Source organism: Dufourea novaeangliae, unplaced genomic scaffold (assembly GCF_001272555.1).
Source record: "Dufourea novaeangliae isolate 0120121106 unplaced genomic scaffold, ASM127255v1 scaffold170, whole genome shotgun sequence".
Classification (NCBI taxonomy): domain Eukaryota; kingdom Metazoa; phylum Arthropoda; class Insecta; order Hymenoptera; family Halictidae; genus Dufourea; species Dufourea novaeangliae.
The window spans coordinates 290,981-315,040 of NW_015374081.1; the positions used below are offsets into that span (position 1 = coordinate 290,981).

The following is a 24,060-nucleotide window of genomic DNA, read 5'->3' on the forward strand; positions in this document are numbered from 1 at the left end:
AAGATGTCTGTAATAGTTTTTATGGATGATTCAACAGAAAAAAAGAAATGCTATTTATAAAGGAGCTTTAACAATAATGGGTAAGGTGTAGCTACAGAAATAGCTTTCATTGTATGTATACAATAACATTTTTATCTTTTTTTTTTTGGAGAATATTTCTTATTCCATTTTCGATGTACAGTTTAATGCAATATAATGTATGTATTCGAAATTATGATCCGTTTAGAGTCATAATCGTTATTATATAAAATAGGTGTATATTAACTCATTTGTGCTGAAATTTATTCCATTGAATTATCATTAAGTATATTATCTTTTAGAAACGTAAACAGTTTGGTACCAATAAAAAAAATGTGAATACTATTTAAATACAGTGGGGTTTTATTATTGATCTCAGTGTAGGTGCCATGTTGGGAGGGAATACCATGAGGGTGCTCTCGTTTGTATCCTTCGTATCATACCGTCGTACCGTACGCGGTAGTCTACAGAGAATATAAATAGGAGGGGTAGTTGCACCATTGACCCAGTGTTGAGTTGACGTACGGTCAGTTCAGTCACTCGAACGTTACTCGTCTTTATAAGCTTTTCAAATTTTTTATTCGTACATGCGATTTGTTATTAAAGGTCATAGAATATCTCAGTAAGAACCAACGATCCAATGCAATCTAAAATACTGCCCTTTCTTACCTATGCTCCAAACATACAACTTTATACCCGAGAATCATTGACATCTATCTAAATAGTGTTTTAAGCATCGCTATAACGTTTTTCTATCGAAAATTAAAGAAAAATTGTTCGTGACCGGTGACGAGTTTACACTGTTTGTCGATTAGCGCGAATACGAATCGCGTGCTGCAATTTGATTTAACGATATCGGTAGCATTAATAAACTGATGTGCAACGATAATCAAGCCTTAGTAGCAGTCAATTCTTTTAATGAAAGTAAACTTTTAATGACATAAATTTAATATAGTGAACTGACGTTCGTTTGAAGTAAAGAAATATAGACTTCTTAGTGAGCTCTTTTAAGATTGATTTCTTATTTGTAAGTTGAAGAAATTAACTAGTATTGCAAGAAATCGTTTGTGTTTGCCCTTGGATGCAGAACTTACAATAGTTTTAGAACAAGATGGTAATGTAAAATCTTAATTTACCTTATTCAATTGTTTCTTTTTAATGATAATGTACAGATGATTTAATATATGCAATTTTCGTTTTGTTAGGCACAGAAGTAGATGACGAAGAATATTTTGCAACATTGGAAAGAAACACTAGTCTAATGATTTTACATGGAGATCAAAAATGGGTAGCTGCTGGCAGTAGTAAGGCTGCTTCTCGGTACATCGTTGTCGATGATGTAGATAACATAGAGAGTGATTCAAGGGGAGGTGAACTCAGAAGGTGTCGGCCACCAATAGAACCATTGGTCTCCTCATTGCATGGCGATCCATCTCACATATCACTGCTTGGTGGGAGTGATTTAGAATTGCTTAGTGATATGGATCCAGACAGCTTAGCTGACATAGTACCCGACAGGTATAGGATTATGTTTCAAAATGACCTAATCTATATCTGTGAAAAATGTGTATCATCCTCTGCTTTAAAAATTATTGTAGAATTTTCTTGGAGCAATTGAAAGAAGCCTCAGGTAGATTTTTGGCTGAAAAACGGCAAGCACAGGAGTCTATGGCTCTTCTTCAGATGTATGCAAGTGGCGGGGAGATGGAGCGAGCGTAGGCCATGTGGGGGGTGGGCGCCCTCACATTGGCTAACATGTATCGAGTACGACGTCGCATATTTTACAAAGGTCGTCAACTACAACAAACTTTAATCCTTTACTGGAATTGAGCCCATTGCGTATATAGTGCAACATTCTATTGCATTACCTACTACCATTGTGTATTGATCATGAAAATTGAATGTTCACATCGTCAATGAAAATCTTGGAAGTTCTTCTGTGCAGAGTTTTGAAAGGTGCGATGGAAATTGAAAGAAATACTGGGACTAATATGTTCCCATATTTGACAGATGGTCAAAAGTCGTTTCTGAAGTATTTGCAAGTATCTATTAAATATGTGAATACATAAATTTATTAGCAAAGAAGAGATGCATTAAAAGGTGATGCTTGTCCATATTATAAGTTAATACTATAAGAATATGTAGTTATACTTTATATTAACCCTTATTGGTCGTACATCACCTTTGACGTGACATTGCAGTTGTACCATGTAAGTCGTGTGTCACGTGGAGGTGACATGACTGAACAGGTTGGAATCTTCTAATTCCGACCCAATGGCAAGTTATACAAAAAACGCTTAGCATTCCATAAGGGTTGACAGTAAATTGTTTTCAGTGTCATTTTTTTATTTTATGCAAACCAATAGCACAAATATGCTTCACTGTTAATTAATTTGTAGAGTATAACATAAGGAATTGCTTTCCTGTAAAATGAGGTCTTAAATACTCTTATATAGTTGCGTACGTGCAATTTAGCCGTTGAATAATCTGAATGTACTACTTAAACAGAAACTATATAGAAATATTATGTCAAAGAAAACATTCCGTCACGATGTTGTCATATCAGTATTAGCAAAAGGACGACATGTTTGGTTTATGAACTTTTGTACGTAGATATATTATATCAAGTTTTAGTTCAACGAAGATCGATGAAATGTTTAAGACTGAATAACCAAACAAAGTTATGCATTTGATAAGAAAAAAAAAAGCAGAAAACTTGTGCAGGTGTTTCTGAAAAGATTATGCATACGCAAAGTAAACTGTGTATCAAGATAAAGTTCATGTAGTTATATCTGTACCTATTATAAAAGGAAGATAGCTTCTTAATATTCTAAAGTGTTAATCTAACATTCAACGTCTATACAATGATAATAACTATGAATTTTAAAAGCAGCAAATTTAATAGCTTATGTTTACTCTTTGCAGAAACATTCTTACCGGAATATCGTGACATTCTTTGATATATATACCTTAATATCTGTATGTTACAAAATAATGTCCACGTTTATTGTCATTTCGATATTTAAAATGCAACGATCAGGATGCGAATGCGTCAGTAATTATAAATTTGTTCTGTATGTCGTGACTAATGATCTTTCTTTATGACACATTGAAAAAAAGTAATATTTTAATTAAGTTCTAAAACACACTAGGAAACAATTGATACATATAATAGAACTGCCAATGAAAGAGAACAACTAATGCTCAATAAAATATATTCTACCCACCAAATCCTTTGAGAGTAGCATGCGTGTTACTTTTTTTTTAAAACTTGTACTAGTACCTAATACATTAATACTGATATCGTACTATCGTTATCTTTATTATTAATGTTAACACGATCGTCATTACCACTATTATTAATATGATCTTATGTTTATTGATACCTATTAAGTATTCTACATATTTAAGTAAATTAAGTTTTAACAGAGTGTAGAAAATTGACGTCTATGAGCTGATGTAAGGCATTTGAAGCATCCTTTGCTCGACTGCAGGCACTACGCAATTGACAGACAGCCTCTTGAAGAATAAGTTCACTTTTTAACAGTTGTCGATTAACTGATGACAATTCCTGCGCGGCGGTGCCGATCGTATCTTCGGTCGTTTGTGTAAGATCCTTATCTAATGTTTCGTTGCATTCATCTGTTTTATTATAAAATACATCATATATATGTACATACTTAAAATGCAGAATGCTTCTAAGTACTTGATGTTTAAGGTAAAATGAAATCAGTCTGAATTCGTAGAAACTGAGACTATTCGTATAATTATGTTACTATACATTTTTCTGCATCAGAATTATTAGGTAATATTCTAGCAATAGTTACCTGTATTGTATTACTACAGCATTAATAAAATGATGTTAACAAACTCTAATCACTTGAATTAAATGCTTGAACTTACATAATTTTTTATGTAGTAAACTGTTGTATCTAATAGAATCCTTTTTCGATTTGGGTATTTTAATTTCAGCGTAAGGCATACAAGCCATAGCATCAACTGCTCCACTGATGCTACTTAAACTTGTTCCATCTGGGAAAGCAAACTTAAATTAGAGAAGAGATACATTTATATTAAAGGTTTGCTTGTGTTGCTGTGGAAATAAGAGAATTATAAAAAGAGACCTACCATCGTCGGATTCAGGAGCTTCACCAGAAATGATGGTACCACAGTAATTAGGATTTCGTACAGAAGAAAACCCTACACCCTATGTAAAGTAACGAAATATTCCTTGTGAGATTCTTGTTTCTTTTGATACACAATGAAGATGTAAAATAATCTGAGAGTGACATACAGTGGCAATATTTGCATTGTCATCATCAGATTCTGGAGCTTCTCCAGAGACAACAACCGCCTTTAAATCCATGTTATAGCCGTAAATAATAAATTCTTAAATAAACTCTTGATGCCCTTTCTACGTTATGACCATGTATTCAAAAGTTTAAATGTGAAATTCAGTGGAATAATTACAAGTTAGAAAAAACTAATTACAAACTGTTTATATACTTCTATTTTAGGAAACCCATGTTTCTTCTTCCATAGCTTACTGTAACGGTAAACATAATTTTCTACGTGAAAATCAGTAAAGATAACATAACGTAAAGTTGTCCGTTAGAAACAAAAGTTAACTTAACCTGTATTGTTCTGCTGAGATTGATGTATTATATAGCCAAATGCATACCTAACCCAAACACCTTAAATATAATTTATGCACTATTTGTGTTGTGTATATACTTCTATAATATATATATATACACACACTTCTGTAATAAGATACTGTGGTAATTTGTATACATAAGTAGAAAGATTAATTCACAAACAATTGTTTCTAACCATATTTATATATATACATGCATACATACGTAAATACATATATGATATATATGTATGATATACAATATATATCGTGGGGGGTCACTGTTTAAGCACGACATTTGGTTTGGCATTGTCTTTCATGATGTTGTCGCAAATGAATTATTTGTCGTCTCTATTAAAGTAAATGTATTATTCTATGATTTTTTAATAAGTAGACGGTCGGTAATATGTAAAGAATAAGTCAGTAATAATGTGTTCATATACAATATGTTTATATAATCGTTGATTTCCAATACAACATGTTTATATCACACAGTGTTAGTACAAAAAGTTACTAAACTACTATTTACATACATATATAAATAACAATTAAAATTAACCACGCAAGATGTCCAATTCTTCAGGCGTAACATGCATTCTTAATTCCTTTTCACGTATCACATCCTGAATTTGCGTGAGTAGTTGAGGCGCAACTTCGGCTGCATCAATATACATGCTTCTGACCCAAGGGCATTGCATTACGCTCTTATGATACACTTCTTCTCCTTTCTTCTCGCATAAGTTACAATCTCTGAGGAGAAGCATGTATAATCTCCATAGCAAAGGGCAACACCTGGTTGTTGGTACACTGTAAATGTACATTTTCGTTCTTCAACTGTAGAAATAAAACGCGAAAAATTAAGAGAAATTAATTGAAAACATACCGTGCAAGTGTCTCATGAAAATGCAACAATTTATTTATTGCCGCGTTCATAGCGACAGAATCTTCAAATTCGCTTAACGATTGAATGCGTTTACGACATGCCAAAACCATGGCGAATGCTCTCCATAAGTGAAGTTTCGTTATCTGACTATTAAACTTCCAAATTGGTGACTCACTCTGTCAAGCAAATATTAAAATCAATATATTACGTGTCATACTCTGAAGAATATATTTTTCCATTTCAAATGTTACAATCTCTACCTCAATGCATGCCAATATCGAAAGAGCAAAAAAGTTACTTGGATATAAATTTAACATTTCGTTTAATGAATTTTTTAAACTGTTCACTTCTTGAGTTTGTCTGAAATGCAACTGTAAAAGTGCAATTTGACTTTCGTATAATATTTCCTGAAATATAAATTACTGTACTATACATATTTAATACATACTAATTTATCTTAAGTATAAAGAACGGTACCTGTATACAGCGACACTCTTTGTAATGATTTATACAATCTGCAAATATATTCATTGCCTTAGCAATATCGAAATCTTCTGTGTACAACAGATATGCATAGCATATGATTGTGTCGCATTTCAAATTCGGTAAGAAGTACACGTTGTTTTCATCATCCATAGGAACTTCACTCAAGAAATTTTTCACACAATTTGCTAAATATTCTTTTGCATAAAGCAATTGATTTTCTCCTACTCCAGCAATCATTTGTTCAAAAGCGTTCAATATTCGTGCCTTATGCGTTTCTTCGTATGTATCAGCGTTAAGTAAAACTTCAATGAGGGCTCGATATAAACTGAGAAGTGCTGCCCTTTCGTTGGAATTAGGTATCGCAGATGGACAGGCACACTGAGACTGAATTGCCGTTTCCAAAATGTTCACGCAACTATCAAATCTTCCCATTTCCTTCTCTATCAGTGCATACTCTTTATAAAAATGCAAGTTGTTTCTATTCTCCTCTCTTTTTAAGAATTCCTTTAATGTTGCTTTTAACTTTTTTCCCCTGCAGGAGATATACGTATATATTATCTCAAAGTGATTACAATCAAAAAGTAAAAGGAAAGAAATCATACTTGTTATCATATTTTGAGGAGTCTTCTTTACGAAGAAAGATAAGCAATCTTTCAAATCTTAACCACCAGATATATATACTTGTACGTTGCGCAGTTGGCAAATTTTCGGCGATTGTAGAAAAAGTCTCTCGTATAAAATCCAAGTACGATTCTTGTGCAGGATGAAACATAAGGTATTGAGGGCCGGACGTTAATCTCCCTTCAAGTATACCATTTAGCAACTCTCTTCTTTGACTACTACCAGTCATTTCACCAACTACAGGATAGGCAAAAGGAAGTAAAACTTCTGAAGTTTCTGTTCCCCATTCAAAATTATTCAAGGATAACATCTAAGAATGCAGAAGAAATACATAAAATGTAATATCATTTTTTAATGATATGAACAACGTGAAAGGCGGACTTTTATAAATACGACATAGATGTAGATGTACTTGTAGTATATAGTCTCGAGTAGGTAGAAGCGGTACTTTAAGTAGAAGGAGTGTGTGCATTGCCATCTGAAAATTCAAATTCCGTGAAAGTATAGGATGCACAAAGTCTGCAACATCATCTGGCAAGACGAATCTTCGAGAATCACCGGTTAACTCCAATTCGTCTCTGCTCACACTGACCCAGTGACAATTTTCTCTCAAAGATTCTGTTCTTTGCCATAGTTGATTAAGCGGTAATCTTGACATTAGTATTACTTCTTCCATTCCAACTGCAAATCGGTATTCGTATTAAAGTTAATAAATGAATTATTTGTTTACCTATCATTAATTATAACAATTCATACTTAATTTTTTTTCATCTATTGTTTTTTTAAAGGATAAGCTGTCTTTATTTAAGTTAAGATTCAAACAAAGATTTAAACGTATTGTTTCCCACATTTGCTCCCAGAGTCCAGTGTGCCTTAGAAACGTTAGACACCAAAACAGCATTTCTATTTGTAACAAGTAAAGTTAAACATTTCTATCAAATTCAATTCAATACAATAATCGAAGCAGGTCGTAGTCTATTACATACGTAATAATCGTTCGTCGTATATTCGAGGATTTGTTCTAGCTTTTTGTTTTAAAATGCAAAAACACTTTAAATACAAATCTATAACTTTCGGTACAGTACACATCGCTACCGAAGCCTGTGTAGCCATAATGAATTCTTGCCATAAAACTGTGTTTCCTGAGTCTTTGTTCACTAATGTTTCAAGCTGCTTTGAAAACTCATCAGCTGGTAAAAGCTCTCCCATTAGAGATAATTTTAATTTTAATAACTCAGTGGATTCTACATTTATTTCTATAGCTTTCTCAGTTATAGATAATTTTTTCAGTATTGTTGCTCTATGACTATCTTTTATTCTTTGATATTTTTGGAAATGTCCCAATGTGTCCTGCAAAATGTTATTAATGCATGAGGTATTGATAATTTTACTCAAACAGATGGAGTTATACCTGAAATTGAATGTATTCAAGCCACAGATTAATATTATTTGGATCATCGGTTAACTTCTCGTTAAACTCTTTAGTTTTGTTTCTCTGTAATTCTTCGAAGTTAATATTCCATGAAGAAGAGCATTCAGTTTCATTAAATGAATTGGTAGTAGATTCCTTTGTGATAATGCTACTTTTCCTCTTAGTTTTCTCTATAAGATCTATTTTGTTGACATAGTACCTTTCGTAAGGAACTCTTTTTGGTTGCTCGTATGAAATAAAACCAAGAGATTTTCTCTGAATATTGTAACGGGGTCTTACCCTAGAACAAAGTGTCTTTACAGTATTATTTCCCTTATCTCTATATTTGTCTTCAAAATATACATTTTCCACTTCTTGTTTATAATCTGGTTTATTTATTATCTTGTGTTTCCTTTTCTCTTTCTTCCTCTTTTTGATATACTTGTGACTTTTTCTTTCCCTAATATCTGTTTTTTATCTGAATAAGGAACTTCGCTGGCAACTTCATCCGAAGACTCTGAATGTAGATCAATAAAATTGCTGGAGGAAATTTGTTCTAGACAACTGTAATTATGTAACCAAGTGGTTGATTTGTCCCCTACAATTTTGAAACGATTTTATTGTAGTAAAAATAATATAAATAAGTTGTTGGCAATAGTCATAGTAACCTTCTAAAAGATTTTCTGGCGTATTGGATTCAACAGATTTATCTGTTTTAATTGAATAAGCAGGAAATAAGGCCATGTTTTCCTAATTTTGTACTTCTAACAATCTCGTAGAAGCAACATTCCGTTTTCTAAATAAACAGATTACATATACGAAACGTCAATGACATCGTGATGTGAACAAATTTTCAATGATTATACATATGTATATGTTTATACATATAAGTATGTTCATGGGTACGTATAATATGAATGATATGAATATGCAGTGACAGAATGAGAAATTCGTACAATATAGCACGAAAACTGTATACCTATTTACGCGATGATTGGCCGAAGTGAAATAATGGCACGACTGACGTATAAACGGCTGCCGCTAGGGGAACAAAAGGCATAGGGAAAACTGAAATTTACGTTAAATTTACATTCATTTTAACATTTTCTCTATAAATACATGAATTAAATTTACCAAGTGCTAGGGTAGGCCCTTACTCATGCCACTTTTTACCCTAGCGGAAGCCGAGTTTGCTCGCGTGTAGTAATGGAAAGACTTCCTAACCCTCCTTCCAGTTGGTTTCGGAATTACTAAAATTTATACCAAATTAACATTCGATTTAATATTTATTTCAGGGCTTGAAATAAATTAACAAGTAGTAAAAGGGCCCTTCTCCCACGACACTTTTTCCCCTAGCGGAAGCTGAGTTTACCCGCGAGGGATGCATTTGATTTATATCATTTACTTTACAATGGTTACATCATGAAAATAATACGAATTATCTGGATGATAGATGTTATCATGTCGAAGGACATGGAAAACCGATTGTCACCGTTGAGCGATAATGGATGAATGGATATAAATTATAACGCATAATACAGTTCTAACGAAGCCATCGGATAGATAAGTATCCGAAGATTATGCCCATCTTGAAGAAAATTGAATTATACATATAATTTTTTCTCCTTATAAAGGGAATTTCAACTATATACTCGCGTTTCTTTATCGAACGTAGAGGTTATACAATAATCTAATCATTAGATTATTACTACGCAGTAGAAATTATTTCTACTTGAGAAGGTACGTTACCTAAATGCATCGCAAAATTAATATTGTTAAAACGGTTTTCGGTGCTGCGTATTCGTCTACGTCTACAGAGGCTTCCGTTACACCGAATACATCATCTAGGGTAAGAATGTTACACTTTCTATTGATTCAGTTAATAGTATTCCTTTGTCTTTTCACCTTTACGTAATACAGATTTGACTTCGTATCACTGTGTATATATATACATTTATTATTACAATTTCTTATTACAGATAATAAATTAAGTTGTTATTTCACTACATTATCGGGCGGTCGACTAAAATTAGTGGTTGTGAAAACTTCTATAAACGGCCGGGCGTCTAAAAATAGATGTTTTGGACTCACGGACATTCTGTCTGTAATGCAAGTTTTTGAACTTAATTAAAAGTATTTAAAATTCTACGGAATTGTAAATATGTGATAATACTTCTGTAATGTTTTTCCGTAAAATGGAAAGTTGTAATGCTGGCCGTGGACTGCAGTCTGCGCGAAGAGGAGTAGCCGGCTGTAGACAGCTGTCGGCGCAGAACGTCGCCGCCGGATAGTGTGTTAAAAGAATTCGAAATGTATGCATTGTAACATTGACCTTGTTGAAGCTTTTTACCTGTCTAGGTGTAAGAGGATTAGATGTACTGGTAAAGTTTATGCGATAGAGACAGAAAGGTGCATATGTAAAAGAACATAAATGCATTGTGCGTATTATTAGTTTCATAGGGGGCTAATGTATGCATAATATTAGTTTTATAAGTATAACAGGAGATATTGATGAATGACCTTAATTTCCTTTTATTACAGGTACAGCAATTCAAGGAATTATTACATAAAAGTAAAAATAATGGTATGCTTACGGATTCTTTTGGACGGTACCATACTTATCTACGGATTTCTGTTACAGAACGATGCAACCTTCGATGTAAGAAATATTGCAGCTGTATTTAACAATATGAGTAGACTAATCTGATTAAATATTGTGGATTACACAGGTTTGTACTGCATGCCGGCGGAAGGAGTTACATTGACAAAGAACGATGGTATCTTAAGAACAGAGGAAATTATTAAAATAGCGGATTTATTTGTAAAGGAAGGTGTACGTAAAATACGTTTAACGGGTGGCGAACCTACCGTTCGGAAGGACATCGTCGATATTATCGGTAAACAATATCATCTCCAGTGTATACATATATCATCGGGCGTTAAATTTTCTGATATAACGAAAACAATTATTGTAGCCGGTTTAAAAGAATTGCCTGGTTTGAAGCAAATTGCAATTACTACTAATGGTTTAACGTTAACGCGCCAATTGCCGTCTCTTCAACGGGCAGGACTAGACGCTATAAATATTTCGTTAGATACATTAAAAGAATATCGTTTCGAGCAATTTACTCGTAGGAAAGGTTGGTCTAGAGTCGTAGGTGCAATAGATTTGGCTATTCAACTGGGTTATAATCCTGTAAAGGTGAGGAAACAATAGAATTGTTTTGATATTAATAGCCACCCTAGTGAATGATCTGCGATTAGATGCATTTATACTTTACCCTTCCTGTACAAACTTTTTAGGTGAATTGCGTGGTGCTGAAAGGTTTCAATGACGATGAGATAATTAATTTTGTTAATTTAACGAAAGATCGCCCGATTGACGTACGTTTCATCGAATACATGCCTTTTCAAGGGAACGATTGGAACGAAAATAAAATGGTATCGTTCGACTCAATGAAAAGGACAATCAGGGACGTATATCCTGATTTATGTCGTCTTCCAACCGAGTACAACGAAACGTCTAAAGTGTGTTACATTGAAAAAACTATACATAAAATATAACTTAGAACCAGTAACTGTATCCGCCTGTCATTAACACGTGTATCGTTCCTTCGGTACAGGCATATCGTGTTCCTGGATTTAGAGGACAAGTCGGGTTTATTACGTCGATGAGCCAACATTTTTGTGACACGTGCAATCGATTGAGGATAACAGCGGACGGAAACTTAAAGGTCTGCTTGTTCGAAGGAAAAGGGGAGGTTTCACTCCGAGACGCTTTGCGCAATGGAGCATCTGATGAGAGTTTGAAAGAAATGATCGGCATGGCGGTGCGACGTAAAAAGAAGCAACACGCCGGTAGGTTTAATCATCAATCCTCGGTGGTGGAAATCTATATACGAAGCGATAACGTTTATATGTTCTCGATAACATGTGTGTTTCAGGAATGTTCAATTTGTCCCAGATGGAAAACAGGCCAATGATTCTTATCGGGGGTTAAACAATTATTATTTCGGAAATTTTATGCTAGTACGGAACTGTTTTTTCCGGGGATATGCGTAAAAACGTTATCGCTCTATCCACATATTGCAATTAGTAGTCAGAAAATCTCTACTTTAGCGGTATACGATCGCGAGCGTAATGCCAATTGTTTGTGCTTACAGTTGAAAAGAATCGCGTACATGTCGGAAGTTGTAAGAATGCGTGGCAGAAGGACGGTCCACGTGAATATATAACGCGAACGCCGTTTTGCTTGAACAGATTTGGGAACGTAAGAATGTTTTCCTCATTGTCGCATGTGGATAAACACGGCAAAGCGAGTATGGTGAACGTCGGTTCGAAAGTTGAGAGTAACCGCGTCGCGATAGCAAGAGGAATCGTGCAAGTTGATTCGACTGTAAGCAAATTAATATCGGAGAATAATGGAAAGAAGGGGGACGTATTGTCTGTAGCGCAGTTGGCCGGTATTATGGGAGCTAAACGCACTTCTGATTTAATACCACTGTGTCATCCGCTTTCGTTATCTTACGTAAACGTGCGTTTACGTTTAAACGTAGAATTGAGTCGAGTAGAGATCACAGCCGAAGTTAGATGTACTGGAAAGACTGGCGTAGAAATGGAAGCTTTAACGGCTGTGAGTATGGCGGCATTAACGCTTTACGATATGTGTAAATACGCGGCTCCGCCAACGTCGATGAAAATAACCGATGTAGAATTAGTGTCAAAAACCGGTGGTACAAAGGGTGACTTTTTTAGAGATTAACCATTCAGTTGTTTCCAGCATCAACCAATACATCAACGTATACACGACACACGATGATCAAGGGATCGTGCACCATGGAATACGCGATACGATTATATTCACACATTTTAGTATCGTGTATCGTATTTCGCATTGATTCGAAATGCAAGATACGCACAATACACGATACAAAACGTCGCGTATAGCTGTATATGAATCTACATAAGTAACCCATAAGCGTACAAGGTGAGAAGAAGTTGGAATCTTCCACTTATTCGATGTATGTTATCTTTTATCGGCACGATAACCGAAGACTTGGTATTTTCTATTGCGTATTTTGTATTTCATATTTTATAGCAGATTCGAGAGTTTATTGTTTCACGTATGCCTGTGTAATCCTTTTGTAATTTTTGGACAAAATTTACATTTTAAGGGGATAGGTTGCGACGGATTTTAGACGTATATACAAGAGAAGATATAAAGCGTGTATGTATATATATATATATTATTTATATATATATATATATGTATAATGTAACATAATATTGTGCAATATAGTATAGCATACGGCATACGATATGACACGATACGATAAAAAAGAATGTAATATAATACAACATATTGTTTGGAAACTTGTGGAATCACTTTGAGTAAAAGTGCAATGCCACGCGCTTCATAATTCTTTCGATCGAACATAAATTGAATCGATCGATTGTAGGTTCATTGGATTAAGTATTTGAATCGAATTGAACATGAGAAAGGACGAATCAAGGAATAGCTCGTTGTGTGAGAGTCAAATGATTTTATTGTGATTGTCACGTACTACTTAGAGATCTCGGTTTCACGTGTATCTAAATACACGTGTATACGTGTAATTACTGTACCCGTGTTTCAGTCCATGTAGTTTTTACTACACGTGTATACGGGTACTGAAGTACACGGGTACACGGGTATTGAAATACACGGATACGAACCATTCTACGTCAAAACGCACGGGGAATTGCCGTCATAATTACCAACTTTTTTTTTTTTTTGTCAAATTTACAGCATTTGTATCGCTTTCCCAAGAAAATACTGTAAAAATTTCATTTGACCATCTCGACAATTTGTAGTTTTATCACATGTCGTAACATCTAGAAAGATATCTGTATATGCTACACTACCTAAATTTTGTTAATTCGGTAATTCATGGGAATCGAAGAATGTCAATTTTTATAGACATTTTATGAAAAATACCGTGTTTAACAAATTTTAAGTTTTCTTAAGGCTACTAATATCCAATAGGCGTTTCTGGTAGATTTTTATGCGCTGAATAAGAATTCGTAAACTGTGTTTCGCCTCTAGTTTTTGTTTTTGAGAAATTTGATTTTGAAATAAATGAAAATTTACAACTTTGAAGATGTTTTGTGCTTAAACAGTAGTAGTTATTCAATTTCTATCAACGCGAAATTATTTTATGAACTCATAGTTTGGCATTATTACTCCAATTTAATCATGTTTCTCAATGATACATCACCGTGCACTCAGTGCATTATTAATATCACAATAGACAATTAATTCATTAAACTTTATTAACCAAAATTGTAATTTTTTATTGTTATTTGTAACCTACAAGATCATACTTTTTTTCTCAAATAACGTGCGTACCTAAATTTATTGAAATATTCAGTAATTTTGTTACAAATTAATAGCACGAAATAAAATATGGTATTTCAGACGTCGTCACATTTGTTACTTACCTTTGTGACCCTCTCCAGGAAAGAGCAATTTTCCTGTCATTTATTTCCATTACGTTTTATTTTATCATATTAATAAGACATTAATAGTTTTCTTCAAATGTCTGTATACATATATTGCCGTTCTTCGTTCCCACGAATTACCGAATTAATAAAATTTAAATAATAAAAAGTACAAATTGCCGAGGTAATTAAATGAAATGCTTACAGTTTTCCATGGGAAAACGATACAAATACTGTAAATGCGACAAATAAGTGAGTGACTATGACGGCAATTTCTTCCCGAGCGTTTTGAAGTTGAATGGCTTGTACCCGTGTATTTCACTATCCGTGTACCCGTGTACCCATGACTTAGAAACTACACGGGCTGAAACACGGGTACAGTAATTACACGTTTATCATTAATACGCGTTCAGAACCACGATCTCTAAGAGTTGTACTAAACTAAACTAAACTAAACTAAACTAAACTAAACTAAACTAAACTAAACTAAACTAAACTAAACTAAACTAAACTATGCTAGATAGATAGGAATACGTTGAATGTTTACTTGAATATATTGTAAAAATTAAAGTCGAACTCACGTGTATTCCCGTGGGACTGGTGTCGTCGGCGGTGGCGGGGGCGGAGGCGGGAGGAGCATAAGTGAACCGTCGGCGTTGGCGCGGCGCAATCGCAACACCATTAGGAGCAACGCGAGGCGCCACTGCACTCTCGTTTCTGCTTTTTCGTTTCTCTTCGGATTTCGGACTTCGGACTCGGACAGGAGCGCAGCTTTCAGTATTTGTTACGGCAGCGAAGCGTGTCGTTCTCGGAGCTTTTCCACCGATCGAACTTCAAACGTCTCGGTTAGAATGTCGAACAGTAAGACTTGTTCGATTCTACCTTTCGTCATTTTCTAAGACAAGATATCCGAGAAACGCGACAAAAGACATGCATGAGAATATCAGTTACTTTTTGTCGGAAATGTAAACGACGCGTTCGCCCGTCTCGATCGAAGATATCGTCGATTCGACGATCAGCAGGATCGTTGCCGCGGAATTAACGAGTTACGCGTGAAATAGAAAGAAATGTATTATAACGTGTTGGAACGTCAGGAATTTCAGTTTTGTTCAATTGTCATTAGTATTGCAAGAGAGATTAGGATCGAGGAATGGAGAACGAGGAATGATGTTAGTGGAGGAACGCTACTGGAACTATCGATAAATCTTGAAGATTTGCCGAAATTTCATACAGCCGGAACAGCGGGAAAGGTGTAAAGATGAAAGCGTCTTTATTGTAAAGAAAAAAATATGTCACCGTTCCACGGTATGGCTGTTATATTGCTCGGAATTGGATACCTGTTACGCGTCGAACCGGCCTTCGATCATCGGAACTCAGGTAGAATTACTCTTTCCACTGATTGTGAGTGCATGCGGGCACACACGCACACACGCGTACGCATTAAAAACGCGGTTACTGTTTAACGGCGGTTTGATCTCTTCCGACGGAGCGAGATCACGGGGAAAAATGAGAATAGTATTTCGGTTATTCGATTATTCGTTGTCCCGAGATATCTACTTTTCGAGTACTCGTATTTCGAGTCGCGTCATCTCGCTGGATGATAAAAGTAAACTGTTTCTTTTGAACTGGCAAGTTGATCCAAAGTGTGTTAAGCGCGTTTGAATTTTAGCGGCGAAACGATTCGACGATGAGATCGAGAGAGCGGAACAGCAACGCATGCATCGAGGAACGAAGAGAACTTATTTTTACAAAGATTCACCGGAAAAAGTGACCGTCGTTGTGGGACAAACTGTCGTGCTGTCGTGTCGAGTCAAGAATTTGGGGAACAGAACCGTGAGTTTCGCGTTTTTCCGAACGAAACCTTTGCCAAGGATTTCGACTCGAGTCGAATTCGATATTTCTAAGATTTTTGCGCTAAAAAAAGGTACCGCGAACATTTCAACCATACTACTTCCTAATTAAGTTGTACGAGCAAGTATTTCGAACTTCGTGTACACGATCCTCGAAAACTAATTGCTAATCATGATTTGTTCGTTCCTCTCGTGCAAACCTTCGAGCTACCATTAATTAAGACCGGAGAAAGTGGTTGTTGTCATTCACAATTAGATATTTGGCATGATACGCATAAATTCACGCACATCCGATTTCAATATCATTAAGCACGTGTTGCTAACTCGTTTGATACTTTACCATTTCATTTTTGAGCCCACCCGAATCTATCAACGTTAACGTCTATTGCCTAGAAACCTTTCTTTTTTCTGTTCTGATCCGCTTCACTTCGTTATTTCGTTTGAAAACGTATCTGGGAAAACATCGAAGCGAAATTGTCGGTGTGCAGATTCTCTAACTAATTGTAAGTAAATTCGGAGAGAATCGAATAGATTTCACCGAATTTCTCCCAGGTGTCTTGGATTCGAAAAAGGGACTTGCACATCTTAACGTACATGTCCGTGACTTATACAAGCGACGCAAGATTTACGATAGTTGGCAATCCGAAGAACGATGACTGGAATCTGCGAATAGATTACGTACAACCACGGGACGCTGGTATTTACGAGTGTCAAGTTAATACGGAGCCCAAGATATGCAGGGCGGTTGCATTGAAAGTTTTGGGTGAGTGTTCTGTTGTTACGGATTTAGGTGTTTCCAAAACTGAATATTTATCCTTATGTTCGGTGGACAAAACGGGACGAAACGAGACGAAACGAGACGAAACGAGACGAAACAGCATTGCTAGGTAATTGAAGGTTTGCTGTATAGCAAACTCGAATAACGAATAAAAGATAAAAAATTATTTGACCAATTTTTATATATAAAATAATATTTCACTTGGCAAACCAGTTAGGTATAATTAATCTCATAAAGTGTTCAAAGGTTAGGATAACGAATTGACAACGCCGTTTCACTATGTATTATTTGAATAAAATTGAGCCCAATTCTGATACCGCGAATACCTACTTGAGAACAAATGGAAAAGGAACGACGTTTATTTATTTATTTATTTATTTATTTATTTATTTATTTATTTATTCACTTACTTACCTTTTATTAAAACACTCTTGTTATTATGTATATTCATTCATGTTGCGGAAATGAACATTTCAAATACGTTTACGTATCCTATGTATAACAAATTCCTGGCTACATATGTAGGTATGTATGTGCCTAGTTGTTTTGGAGAGGCATCGAGTAGCGTCTTTTCTTTAGGTTATTCACAATGAGAAGCAAACTAACGAAACAACTACGAATAAACTTTGCTCCGCGACCACAGTCAATCCGTTCTTATTCTTCCCGCTACTTATTCTGTGTTCTTTTTGTGTTTGCGCGAGTTTTCACGCTCGTAACTTCGACCGAGTTTCACGATAGACTCGAACGGGATAACGGTCGTCGATTGGGGATCATCTGTACGGGATCGTAGGCGAATAGCGACCGTGTTAGGTCTCGCCCCTTGGCATATTGTTAGTGCCGTAATTTTACCGAATCGCGTACAATACTTGATGCGCGTGATTTTGTTTATTGCGAAACAGACGTACAGGCAAAGATTTCGGGTCCCGAGGAAGTGTACGTGAAGAAGGGCAGCACGATCAGTTTAACTTGCACCGTGGACGCACAAGAGATTCCTCCGAGCAACGTGACATGGTATCATGCCGGTGCGCCTATCGATTTCGACGGTCCAAGGTGCGTTATGTTCTAAACACGAAATTTTCGGTCGGCTTCGATCCAAATAAGACGCGGTCGCTTCGATTCGCGACCTGCTGAGACGCTCGATGAAGTCGAAACTGTAATAATGTATTTGCATTCGACAGGGGTGGAGTTTCTTTGGAAACGGAAAAACGTAAAAACGGCACCAGCAGCAAGCTACTAATAACGCGCGCTTTGATCAACGACAGCGGCAATTACACGTGCGTCTCGGGCAAGGTTGCTCCGGCTAGTGTGACTATTCACGTGTTGAACGGTGAGCATAAAATACACCCGATTTAATTTTAAGTAAAGCTCGTCACCGTTGTCTTCTGATATCTATCGTCTCGTCCTCATTACGACCACGACTTTGTTCAGCCTGCGAAGCAGCGAACGACGCCCTTATACTCTCTCTAGGACGTTTCGCGAATGATTTTCGCGAAACAGCTTACCGAGTCACTTTCGATCGCGTGTGCGGTCGAGAACAACAACAGCGAGAAAGGGAACGTTACTCTGTGTAACTCACGGAGCTGATTACAATTTTAGAGAACGCAAAATGATGACCGCGCGTGTCATTCTTGTTACCGAAATTCCAGTCGGTGGACGGAAATGGTTGCGTTCTCTCGCGTCGTTTCTCAGCTTCCGAACTGACGCAACTTGTAAATAGAATCGTGAACCAGGTTTCTTTTTCTAGGCGAACATCCTGCGGCGATGCAGCACGGCGGCACCAGTAACGCGAACAGAAGAGCAATTTTCTTCAGTCTGCTCCTGTTGGTGGATACGATATTGCGGTGAGCAACGTTTCTACACGCAGCCGATGGTCCTTCCAACCCCGAAGCTTTCCATCGTGCGCGCACAGTTTCCTTTCGCGATTCGCGTTTCTCATTCGTCGTGTTTATCGCGTTCACTCGAATCGTATGAGTCAGTGTTCCCGCCTACACTCGTATACACTGTGTATCTCGAAAACTCGATCGCAAAATGCTCATTTTGCGTGTTAATTTCCATGCAGTGAACTCGATCGAGCCATACGGTCTTCTATGTCTTAAGCAGTTGGGCTGGAGACGGTCTCGTCGCGAATCATCCCTTCACTGGGACGTAGGTATCGCGTTTATTCGTTTTATGGAAATCGTACGAAAGCATGTCTTGTTGTTAGAAAATCTGTTTCGCTGGAATCGGGAACGTATCGGACGGTCCTCCACCCATCTACGTATAAGTACTATTTGCTATTCCGACCGCGAACGCAGAAAATTTCATGCGAAAGTTAGATCCACACTGGCGACGTCGATCGTTCATTTCGATACTAGCAAGTGTTGAGTTTTAACGTCTTCGATGAATTAACTACGAGTTATAACATTCTCCATGCGAATAAATATACCTACAGCCGGTTACGCCATTAGATACGAGAAGGTGAAACCTCTTCCTTAACGTATTATGAGACTTTTGAAGTTCAGAAGGATTTCGGCCTTCCGCGATAAAACTCTGTCATTGCGTTCAGTCAGTTTGTCAACAAACTTGAAAACAGTTGAATACGTTCACTTCCTACAAAGCGGATCGTCTATTTATAGGAATGTGAAGAAAGAAGAATGCTGTAACGATGCAACGAATCAAACTCGAATACACGTTTATATGAACATATTTTATTAAACGGTGAATCGAGTTTATGCTGTAAATACCAGAAAAACTCCCTACATCGCCACGTTCTTGTGACGTTTTTGATAATAAACGGGTCGTTTATTAAATTATAAATCAATATTAAAAGAATGGTTTTGATAATGACATGTCGTCCGCGTATCGCGATTTCTACAAGGTTGACGGACAACGGGAGTTGAGGGGAATTTGTTACTCGATCGGATTCATAGTAGGTAAGTTTCTTCGCGACGAGGTATTTACCTATAGTCTATGCTAGTCTATAGGATAGGTACATACATACATTCATAGCAACCGACGCGGTTTCGTTCGTCGCGTTCAACTGCGATTGTGAGTGTAGTGTGATTACGAATTAATGTGTTTCTCTGTAATGTTTACAGAGTTTTCCTATCCAAATCGTTTAGTTTTACGTATTTTCTTGGCCTGGTGAAAAAATTGTGCAAGTCACAAAATACCAGACTTACGCACATTTCTAGACGAAACAATCAAAAGATCGTCTTGGCGTCGAAGAAGCTTTTGATTCACCATTTGTGTCGTCCCATCGATTCTCTCCGTTGTGGGTTCTTCCGCTCTTTTCGGACGTAGGGCTTGCTTCGGCTAATTCTTCGTTGAAAATTTTTCGAATTTCTGTTTCTGTGGTCGGTGTTTTTCTGCGAACTCACGATGAAACTGTCCTAGCTAACTGTGGTCGTAAATCTTCGCCACGAATTTATTCGACACCTTGATACATGAATCCTTAATACGAATTAACGTAATGAAGGAATGAATTAACGCAAACATGTTTTTTCTTATTTTCTGAAAATACTGACAGTGACAACTAATTGTTCTTAATACATAAATGTGGCTGTTTGACAAAGTGTTAAATTATTTGCTTGTATTATGATTTACCGAACACACCATATGATTATAAACATCGCGAAGAATAAAAATCAAAACATTTTCTTTTAACGAAAGCAAAAACTAATAATGACTAAAATACATTTATGTTATACATATACAATATATGTACATAATGATTACTAAACATTAAATATTTATACTTTAGCATGCGATGAAAAAATCCGGTAAAACGTCAAAACACTGTGCAAAGACTGTAGAATATAATTCGGCACTTACCGCAGTAGATTCTTGAAATTCAAACGGAATAAAAAAGCCAGGTCACTAGCACAACATTGAAAGTTTTCAACTCGAAATTTTGAAACACCTCTCGATGAAAAACTACGAGACGTAGTTTGCTCTGTGTTTACTCTTTTGTTTCGGGTATCGATAACACCGCGCACGGACCAAACCGGCTGTCGACCAAACGTTGGACCTTTTGGACTGTTGTCTACAAGAGTGTCGAGAATCATCAAAAAGGGAAATAAATGCGTAGATGTTTGTGGTATCGGGACGTCCGGGCATCGCGTAACAATCGGTGACTGTGGTCCTCGCGAAGGTGTACGATAGGATATTTCTTTTCGTTTACGTAATTTTTGTCCTGTTTGTACTTATTTTTGTGGGAACCAAAGGATTGGTACGCAATCACCGAAAATACGTTCCTCATTGAATTTCTCGTTATGTACATTAATATTTAATGTTTGATATGAATTAAATTTTCAAAAAGTCCACAATGAATTCATTTTGTAGCGATTACCGTAGTGTAGTAGAAAACTCGTCGAAGAACAATACGTTTCTGTTACTTTCGAAACAACCAAACAGAGACGAAATAAGGTACTTCCTTAGTTATGTGTGTATTTCATACGATTTGAACGTCGAGAACTGAAATGCGTCACAAATGAGTGTGGTCGTCGTTATTGTCGTTATTGCATCGCGATGTTTACCGTGATACGTTTAGGTTAATTATTGGATCGAATAAACGACAGACACGGGGAAATTTTTGGTCTGTAAGTTTGTAGGCAGCGGAAATCTGTGAAAATGTTGCGCGATCCCGACAAACCCCCTAAAAGGAGCTCCTCGGCCGATCGAGCGGTAATTCCCCGTTAGTTCCCGGTTGGGAAGGCTCGATTAAAAATTGTTGCTTCTCATCGAAGTAGAACGTAGGTCGCTGAAAATATGCGATGTCGTTTCAGAGCAGAAAAAGATTGCTATCGAAGATGTCCATACTTGGTTCTCTTGGCAGTCGCATGTTCTTTCACAAGCGCGGGGATCGATTGAAAGTACGTTAAACGGGGTTACGAGCGATTACGAGATGCTTCGCGTTGCAAACAGCATCATGCATGCTGACTGATCGACGAATCGTTTTTTTCTCCATGGAACACGCGCAGATCCCAAAGTACCAAAACACGTATCGACTCGAAGCGTTTCGCAGCTTCAACGTCGAAGCTGTTGACGAACTGGTGATAGAAACGATGGAGAATAGATTGTCTTCGGTGACCGCGTATCATCCGAGTCAATCGGGGAAACTGTGCATGGATATTGGAGCTGACTTGCAGAAAGCGGTCAGCAAGAAGGATTACGATAGGTAGTAACGACGCGTCCGCTGTTTTCTCTGTATACATAGTATACATACATACATACATACATACATACATACATACATACATATACGACACGTTATATGGTTCTACGCCGGACATATCTTTTGTTCGGTGGTTCGACGACGAGACCTGTACACGGTTTAAAAGTACAGTAAATCAACGATGAGTGTTCAAGACGTCATCCCCACCACTGTGGAGGGAGTCGGTGCCGAGCCGAGGAGCCTTTGAATACTCATCGATGATTTACCGTTACTACTGGGTATGTATGTACCTCGAAATGTTTCGCGGGTACACGCGACGCGAGTTGCACACGATAATGTTGGTCCGTCTCGATGCAAGGTACAAGATAGTGGCGCAGGTGACCATCGTTCAACGCCTCCATCAGAGCATTCACGCAAGTTTTCAGTGTCTCTGGGATGTGGAACGCGATAATTATTCCTACTACGTTTTCGAAAACAACCATATATACGCCTGGTGCTGTGTGTTTGGCTTGTACTACGAGTGAAATCTGCCGTTTCGAGTGATCGTCTTCCATTTCTTACAAATGCCCGTGCATACGATATTCGTAATATTCCCGAAGAAATTTCAATCAATTCGCGATTCTTTGCAACCTCGTTGAATACATTGAAATATGTATCTGCCGACGACGATGAAAGCGCGTCGCAAGATTTATACCAAAAATTGTGTATCCGATACAACAAATACACAGTCGAGATCTGTTTTTCTATGCAAAATATTCGCGTCGTTTCGCGTCGATGGAACCGTTCGAATCCGATAATTTGGTCCACCGGAAAATTTTCCGATCGATTATCGAGTAGCCCATACAGTATTAATATTTATTAGTTTCACAACTCCACCCTTTTTTATCCGTATCGCTTACCTCTATCCTGTACAGACCAACCTCGATTCTTTGCGATGATTTATCAAGAAACTTTCGGTCTGTAGAGGTACTAGCCGTTTAAACCCGGATCGGTCGAAATATAATATAATAGGCATAGATTTCAAGTTTTATCAAACAACGTGTTCAACGGTTCTATGGAGAATAGTTATTTATTCTCGGAACGTATCCTCGAATGCCGCGGCGCGGAACGCGTTGCGCTGGCTGTACCTGCATCGCATCTGTTTTCCATTAAAAGCCGGGAAAGGTTATAATCGATACCGGGAAATTCGGTTTCCTGAGCTTGTTTATTCGTCGAAATGCGTAGCCCGTCGCTCGTTAAATTAATCAGCAATTTCTGTAATTTCATTGTCAAGGCGAGGCGTAGAAATATTCCGTTCGCACAAAAGCTGTGGAAGATCCGGCACATATGTATTTGTATACATAGATCGCTGTTTACCAATTTGCAATTCAAATTTTATGTCCTGTGTCACGTCGCGCTGCGTTCCGTTTCATTCTGATTAATCGGTTTAAATTCTACAGTTCCTGGATACTTCGTGCCGATTAAAATCGACACGTTCGCTCGTAGAGCAGGAAAGGGTCGGTTTACAACGAAAAATTTCGATGCACTGTTTCTCCGCGTACTTGAAATTTACGATTCACATTATTTGTGTTCCTCTTCCGTCGTCGACTTTTCGTCGTCGATGAAGAACAAGATTTATTCTCGGATTTGTTTCACGCTTTACTTTCCGTGGTACGTGTTAACATTTTACGGCGAGTCTGCTAGCTGGATCGTAAAGAAAAAAAGCGAGAGAAAACGGAAGGAACAGAATAAGCGACGAAGCA

At 37.0% G+C, this 24,060-nt stretch overlaps 6 protein-coding genes across 9 annotated transcripts; 4 read left to right on the top strand and 2 right to left on the bottom strand.

Moving 5' to 3' along the window:
- The first annotated feature begins 3 nt into the window (after window positions 1-3).
- LOC107190632 (DNA fragmentation factor subunit alpha-like) lies at window positions 4-1,843 on the top strand. Its single transcript, XM_015579466.1, has 4 exons — window positions 4-9; window positions 1,051-1,132; window positions 1,224-1,536; window positions 1,617-1,843. The coding sequence occupies exons 1-4, from the start codon at window positions 4-6 to the stop codon at window positions 1,735-1,737; spliced, it is 522 nt and encodes a 173-aa protein (XP_015434952.1). The 3' UTR covers window positions 1,738-1,843.
- A 1,117-nt stretch (window positions 1,844-2,960) lies between these two features.
- On the bottom strand, window positions 2,961-4,841 carry LOC107190696. Its single transcript, XM_015579543.1, has 5 exons — window positions 4,653-4,841; window positions 4,313-4,564; window positions 4,147-4,225; window positions 3,922-4,050; window positions 2,961-3,660 (listed from the first exon to the last, which is right to left on the bottom strand). The coding sequence occupies exons 2-5, from the start codon at window positions 4,382-4,384 to the stop codon at window positions 3,434-3,436; spliced, it is 507 nt and encodes a 168-aa protein (XP_015435029.1). The 5' UTR covers window positions 4,385-4,564; window positions 4,653-4,841; the 3' UTR covers window positions 2,961-3,433.
- Window positions 4,842-5,149: 308 nt separating this feature from the next.
- LOC107190649 (protein NRDE2 homolog) lies at window positions 5,150-8,920 on the bottom strand. The gene is given in 11 exon segments (XM_015579486.1): window positions 5,150-5,461; window positions 5,538-5,713; window positions 5,798-5,944; window positions 6,015-6,555; window positions 6,626-6,954; window positions 7,057-7,325; window positions 7,401-7,547; window positions 7,631-7,994; window positions 8,056-8,516; window positions 8,519-8,653; window positions 8,724-8,920. Coding segments are annotated over 11 exon segments (2,898 nt in total). The 5' UTR covers window positions 8,800-8,920; the 3' UTR covers window positions 5,150-5,208.
- Window positions 8,921-9,727: 807 nt separating this feature from the next.
- LOC107190650 (molybdenum cofactor biosynthesis protein 1) lies at window positions 9,728-12,859 on the top strand. Of its 4 annotated transcripts, XM_015579489.1 has the most exons (8): window positions 9,888-9,904; window positions 10,414-10,464; window positions 10,597-10,714; window positions 10,785-10,952; window positions 11,031-11,257; window positions 11,359-11,583; window positions 11,679-11,913; window positions 12,219-12,859. In XM_015579489.1, the coding sequence occupies exons 3-8, from the start codon at window positions 10,642-10,644 to the stop codon at window positions 12,815-12,817; spliced, it is 1,527 nt and encodes a 508-aa protein (XP_015434975.1). In that variant the 5' UTR covers window positions 9,888-9,904; window positions 10,414-10,464; window positions 10,597-10,641; the 3' UTR covers window positions 12,818-12,859. The 4 variants fall into 4 exon arrangements, with proteins under 4 accessions (XP_015434974.1, XP_015434977.1, XP_015434975.1 ...); XM_015579488.1 differs by lacking the exon at window positions 10,414-10,464 and having other exon boundaries at window positions 9,728-9,904; XM_015579491.1 differs by lacking the exons at window positions 10,414-10,464; window positions 12,219-12,859 and adding an exon at window positions 12,000-12,055 and having other exon boundaries at window positions 9,728-9,904.
- A 2,857-nt stretch (window positions 12,860-15,716) lies between these two features.
- Window positions 15,717-19,008, top strand: LOC107190633 (hemicentin-2-like). The gene is made up of 6 exons (XM_015579468.1): window positions 15,717-15,912; window positions 16,205-16,368; window positions 16,938-17,148; window positions 18,063-18,213; window positions 18,342-18,490; window positions 18,908-19,008. Exons 1-6 carry the CDS (start codon window positions 15,825-15,827, stop codon window positions 19,006-19,008), a joined length of 864 nt encoding a protein of 287 aa, XP_015434954.1. The 5' UTR covers window positions 15,717-15,824.
- Window positions 19,009-21,917: 2,909 nt separating this feature from the next.
- Window positions 21,918-22,842, top strand: LOC107190634 (tctex1 domain-containing protein 1-like). Its single transcript, XM_015579469.1, has 3 exons — window positions 21,918-22,016; window positions 22,125-22,321; window positions 22,677-22,842. Exons 1-3 carry the CDS (start codon window positions 21,918-21,920, stop codon window positions 22,840-22,842), a joined length of 462 nt encoding a protein of 153 aa, XP_015434955.1.
- Window positions 22,843-24,060: the final 1,218 nt, after the last annotated feature.